This window comes from Acipenser ruthenus, chromosome 23, assembly GCF_902713425.1.
Source record: "Acipenser ruthenus chromosome 23, fAciRut3.2 maternal haplotype, whole genome shotgun sequence".
Lineage (NCBI taxonomy): Eukaryota > Metazoa > Chordata > Actinopteri > Acipenseriformes > Acipenseridae > Acipenser > Acipenser ruthenus.
This window is the reverse complement of record NC_081211.1, coordinates 26,963,033-26,968,992: the sequence shown is the minus strand read 5'-3', so window position 1 is coordinate 26,968,992 and position 5,960 is coordinate 26,963,033. Positions and strand designations below refer to the sequence as shown.

The window sequence follows — 5,960 nt, the reverse complement described above, 5'->3', positions numbered from 1 at the left end:
GTGTCTTTTAGCATACGATACTGAAGGTATGTTTGGGGATTCAGTCTTCAGATTTGTGCACATTCACACTAATTGATCCCAGTGTGGAGATTAGGAAGTGGGTTTGGGGCTTACTACAGTACCTGCCTAAATAGATACAATCACAATAAATATAGATAGATAGATAGATAGATAGATAGATAGATAGATAGATTTAAAAAAAAAAAAAAAACACTATAATTGTGTTGTTAAAATGGCTTCACTTGCTTTCTTTTTGGATCCAGTATTCTAAAATCTAAAATAAAAACATATAAAATAAGAACTACATATAAAACTGAATGATGTGAAGTAAATAAGGTACGAGGGAGGCGTGCAAACCCCTGGATAGTGCAGGAAGCTGTGCCGCGAAGTGCTCCTGGAGCTCAGACAGCTGTCACTGCCGAGCCTCATGGGTCCCCATCTTCCTGTTTAACCAGCAAAAGCAGCACTAATCTGTCGCGGACGAGCAAGACAAACAAGGACGCCTGCTCTGCTTGGCTAACAAACGCTGCCCCAGCGGAGAGCTGCACTCTAGAGGCTGTGTCACTCAGGTAATTAACAGACCAGAAACACACACACCGCACACACTCACACTCTCCCTGTCGCCGCTGCACCCCACTTTTGTGACCTACGTGCAGCACGTGTGTAACTGAGGTCTCTGCTGAAAGTGAACCTTCTGCACACACACAGAGTTTTGCTTCTGTTGCTCAAATCATACATGCACTGATGTTAACCCATCCAAAGTGCATAGGTCAATACCCTAGTGATCTCCTGTAGCATTTCAAATGAACACAAGAAGACTTTTTTTGATAAACCTGAGAAATCCCTCCATTAGACATTGCTTTGGTTTTTCAATTGTTTTTTTTGCCCCATTATCACTTTTATTATTGGTATATCAATATATACCTTAAGTACACAAAATATCATACAAAAAAATGTTATTTTACAGTACAGAAAAAAAAAAAAAAAAACTGTGGACCAAGCATGGACCCAGGTGACAATTCCCCTTTTTCTAGGTTCTACATTTAAAGCAGAATGGGGCCATCTGCTGGACACAGCCAGGTATCACATTTTATAGATTTCTGTAATAGATTTAGAGGAAGATTTCAATGACATTTGATTGGAGAACAGAAGACAACAGCTGTGATGAGCTTGTAAATGCAGTCTGGGAAACCCTAAAGCTTTAGCAAGGTTCCTATTGCGATCTTCCACCCAGTTTTCTTAAGTGTTTGCAATCCTTTGCTAAATGCATTTTTAATGTCTCCCAAAAAACTGGGGACCCGAGTGTTTCATCATTTGGCTCTCTGGCTCATTGCATTTTCAATTAGCCAGTGTTGTCAGCTTCTAAATTTCTGTTTTCGAAGCTCAAAAAATTAAGCAAAAACGCTTCAACAAGGTTCCAAGGAGAGTCACAACACAGGCAACACATTTTAAAAGCACTGTGTTCGGTTACCAGAGGCTTTTTCATTCTCTATCTCCTTTGAAGAGCACAAAAGTTCACCACTGTTCAATACAAATCCAGAAGGCCCAGGTTACGAGTCATTGGGCAGGCCGAAGAGCTTGACGGTGCCTGCCTCACGGTTGCTGTCGTATTTCCCGTCCTTGTCATCACAGGCATATGCAAGCAGAGGTTTCTTGGGATGCCAGGCCACTGTGAAAGTCGGAGACTCGCACTGCACTTCCCATAGCTTCTCACCTGCAAAGCCAAACCAGTGAGCAAAGGCATACTCACGTCTCAAATACTTAGCTATACGCAACTGGGCATTTCACTGCTGGGCTACTTCAGCAGCCATCAGGGAAGAAAACGGAAGCAATGAACACACTCCAATATTAACCAAACAATCAGTTACAAAAGTGTGATTTTTATTCCACTTTCCCTGTCATATCGTGGGTTATCTATTGTGTCTCATTAGTTAGAAGACACACGCAATCCCTTACCTGTTTCCACCTCCGCAATGTCTATGAAGTGGTCCTCTGATGCCGAGGCCAGCATCTTACCATCATGACTGAAGCTCAGGGTCCTTACAGGCCAGTCCAGCCTAAACAAATAAAAGCATATCAATTTATTTAAAGGCAAAAAGAAACACCTAAATACCAAAGACCTAACAGACATCACAGAGCATTTTGTGTCCAAGTAGTATTACAGTATTCAAGTTATAATTTGGATCAGTGAGTAATCTTACAGTGCTCCCTCGTTACAGGTGTCCCTTTATACTGCAGAATCAGTTATAATGCATTATTGCCATGATTATCAATATTGTAATTCCACTAGCTAACATTTGCATTCTTATTATAAGCACATGCCTCAGCAGGGATGGAAATAAGAGTCCTACTGCATAGCGGTTTCACCCATTCTAGGTTTTACTACGAGCCTGATTAGCCAGTGCACAGGTAACAAGCTCAGGTTTCTCTTATTAAACTCGTAATAGAACCAGGAATGGATCAAACTGCTATGCAATGGGAGTCATACTTACCTGCCTGTAAATGCTTGTGTATTTGAAATGCAGCCACTGTCCCAGCCTCACCTGGAGAAGCAGCGAACACAGACCAGTTCTTCCACATTCCACAGGCTGACCAGGGCGTCCGCGCTGCCTGTAGCAAAGTACTTCCCAGTTGGGTCAAACTTGATACAGATACAGTTGGAAGGATGGGCATTAATGGACTGAATGGGCTTCAGTTCAGGGTAGCTGCAGCAGGAGAAAACAAACACATTAACAAAAAACAGTTTGTAATCCCTGGAAATTCCTAATGCTCATGACATTGCGAGGAATTATATTTCTCCCCCCCCAAATCAGACTACCGAAACCAAGTGTATTGCAACACAATTTACTGCAACAAAAGTGTCTGGTTGGTTATGAAGGTTGTAACGGTGTATAGTTTTCAATAATCTAACTACAATGGTAAAACAGAGATCTACTACCACATGCTACACAAACACGATAAGTCTAACACTTGGCTATTTAATATTGTAAAACATGCTAAGTTAATAGATTTACACAGGTACACACAGACATAAACTCACACCTGATGAAACACAGTATCCATGCACACGCACACACTCCGACCCTCACCTGAGGATGTTGATGCAGCCGTTGCCATTGGTCAGGTAGAACATGTCATTGTCATTGTTCCAGGAGATCTCGTTCACCTCGAATTTGAACTGCTCCTCTGCACGGGACCGGTGGCTCTTGGCATCAATGAAGGTCACCACGTCATCTTTGTTCCCAACAGCGATGGTCTGTCCGTCCGGGCTCCAGCAGATATTGATATTCTCCCCTTAGAACGCAAGCATTCAGTCATCACTCCATCACTGTCCAAAGCCTGATAACCACCTCACATCAGGGATGGAAAGAAGACTCCTATTGCATAGGAGTTTGATCCACTCCTGGTTTTACTAGAGGTTTAATCAGACACAGCTGAGCTTGTTACCGATACACAAGAGCTAATCAAGCTCATATTAAAACCTGGACTGGATGAAACTGCTATGCAATAGACCTATTTCCATCCCTGTCACAATAGAACAGGGATAATCCTCAACTAGTGCAAGAAATGCTGTAAAGGGCCTTAACAAGGGATCACACGCCTGCTTTCCCAGGCTGCAATGAGCTCTGACCTTGGATTTAAGGTAAACTTACGTAGTCCAATATTAGAACACCTCAAGATTTGTCATTTATTTTGCTTTGCACACAAACAAATGTATGAATTTACTAGAGAAATGAGTTATTAGCTTTTGAAAAGTCATCTTACATGAAACAAATTCAAAACTAAAAACACTGCTATTTCTCAAAGTGTATAACAGTAATAATCACTAGGGCCACCTTTTGCATCAATACCAGCCTGGCATCTTTTTTTGGCATTGTGTCGATGTACTTTCTAAACATACGTTCTTGAAGTTGTATCCGCAGACTTTCTTTTGTACAGTCCAATAAACTACAGAAGCAATGGGGTGTTCTAATAACTTTGCACACGACTTACTGCGTGTTTATATATAATGTATAAATTGCTCATCACCTTTGGTGTTGACTGTTGCAATGCATTTTGTAGTCCGCACGTCCCAGATGCGGATAGTTTTGTCTCCCGAGGCTGTGACGAAGATGTCTGGATTAGTCGGATGCCAGCAAAGTTGATCCACGCTGTCCCCGTGGCCTCTATAGTTGTTCTCCTTCACCTAAAACGCGACCATGAAACACATCATCTCTCCGCACACATGCGTAAATCTCTATTATAAAAGATCCGCTCTATCCTAAAACCGAAGCTAATCGATGGATAGCAGGTCTCAGACTCTAAGGAGGTAAACAACCCAGAAAAGCAAAACATAGGCATCCCGACTCCCCAGCAGCCCGCTCTTACCAGCCGGTCTTTCTCTAACACGAACACACTGGCAGTTTTATCAAAGGAGCCCGAAGCCAATCTCCTGCCGTCGCAGCTCCAAGCGACCGAGTGCACCTTGGCGGAGTGAGCCGCGAATTCTCGGCTCTTATTGTTGTTTCTGAAGCTATCCTGCATCTCCTGGTAGTACTGGGAAGCCATGTTGCTGGAGTCGAGCGGAAAGAGATCGCTGAGCACAATCCATTATGAAGGGGGGGGGGGGCTGTGGACCAACTCCCCGCAACGTCACTGATCAGAGGCTACGTGAGACAATATTCAAATAGTTACCTTTTTTATAATTACACACAAAATGGTATTTGTTTCTTAGAAATGGTCTGTTGTCGAAGGTTTCTAATATATACATGCTTCTCCGTAAAAATGCTAATGGTATAGCCCGACCAGAGAGTCTCAAAAAACTTTATTGACAAAGTACATAATGACACTCAATCTGTAATACAGTCTGCGCAAACTGCCTATCGAAGATGTACACAAACGACAGTATAGAATCCCTCAATGACGACAAAAAAGTAGAATAGCAATTCATAAATAAAGTAAATAACAGTGTATATATTGCAAGAGATTGTTTGATCGGGGTTACAAGATGTGTAGTTCGACTTTCCGTCTGTTACAAAAGGCTATTGAAACCAAGGCAAGGGATTGGCGCTCTGGTAGTCCTGGTCTAGCACTGTCTAGCAGCTGTGACTTTCACATACAGTATTGGCAAGCTGGCCATGCTTTACCAACCTGTCTGTGTTTTACCATATTAACTGATGCTTTACTGTTTGCTATGCATGGAGAAACATCAGCGTGATACTGTGCAGTGCTGCACAGCATCGAGAACCCAGACTAAATAGCACATCCTTATTGTTCTTTTACAGTCTCCTTACCTTTAGACGTGCGCAGTCATTCTGGGTGCCAGCTGTGTTACTCCAATAACGGGATTGTTTGGAGAATCCTTATTTAACCATTGGCTGTGTTTCCTGACTCCAGGAAATTACTAGTTTTCAACTTGTTTGGTTCAGACAGAGATCACAGTGTAACAGAGATCACGGTGTAACATGAGTCCCTTTTGCAGTTCATGTATTACTCTGGAGATGCTCTGGGTCCCAATATACTGCAGTTTACTGTATTCATACTGCAGTTACTGCAGGGTGTTTTGTAAGGACCTAAACAGAATGCAATATTGAAATTAAGATTACCTTATAATTTTGCTATATTGATCGTTTAAAAATGTCTTAAACTTTTTATGACATTTATACCAATTCAGACCTTTCAGTGTCTTCCTCAATAATGTAACATGCACAGTTAAATTAATCTTGCAGTGTTGAAATGCACTGCTTTAAAACTAAGGCATGAATAAACACAGCAATTTAAAAAGTAAACAGACCAATGGAATACAGAGCTTGAAATGTGCCACAAGAGGGCAGTATAAACAAGGGAATAAAGAAAACCACCTCGGCGTAGTGAAATGGACAAAACTTTATTACTATCTTAAAAAATACAGTTTGCAATGAATGAAAGTCAGCCGTTAAGTGGTTAAAATAGAAGCCTCAGAATGGACCCCCCCCCCCCCT

The 5,960-nt window shown here is 41.8% G+C and overlaps 1 protein-coding gene across 1 annotated transcript; it reads right to left on the bottom strand.

Moving 5' to 3' along the window:
- Nucleotides 1-279: 279 nt before the first annotated feature.
- On the bottom strand, nucleotides 280-4,573 carry LOC131699663 (THO complex subunit 3). The gene is made up of 6 exons (XM_058997067.1): nucleotides 4,369-4,573; nucleotides 4,030-4,186; nucleotides 3,090-3,294; nucleotides 2,544-2,705; nucleotides 1,957-2,057; nucleotides 280-1,714 (listed from the first exon to the last, which is right to left on the bottom strand). Exons 1-6 carry the CDS (start codon nucleotides 4,546-4,548, stop codon nucleotides 1,551-1,553), a joined length of 969 nt encoding a protein of 322 aa, XP_058853050.1. The 5' UTR covers nucleotides 4,549-4,573; the 3' UTR covers nucleotides 280-1,550.
- Nucleotides 4,574-5,960: the final 1,387 nt, after the last annotated feature.

Coding starts and splice junctions, on each gene's coding strand:
- LOC131699663 (XM_058997067.1), bottom strand. CDS start 4,548: ATGGCTTCCCAGTACTACCAGGAGATGCAGGATAGCTTCAGAAACAAC. Junction 2,058..2,543: donor TGTGTTCGCTGCTTCTCCAG/GTGAGGCTGGGA, acceptor TTATTTGTTTAG/GCTGGACTGGCCTGTAAGGA. Junction 1,715..1,956: donor CATTGCGGAGGTGGAAACAG/GTAAGGGATTGC, acceptor TTGGCTTTGCAG/GTGAGAAGCTATGGGAAGTG.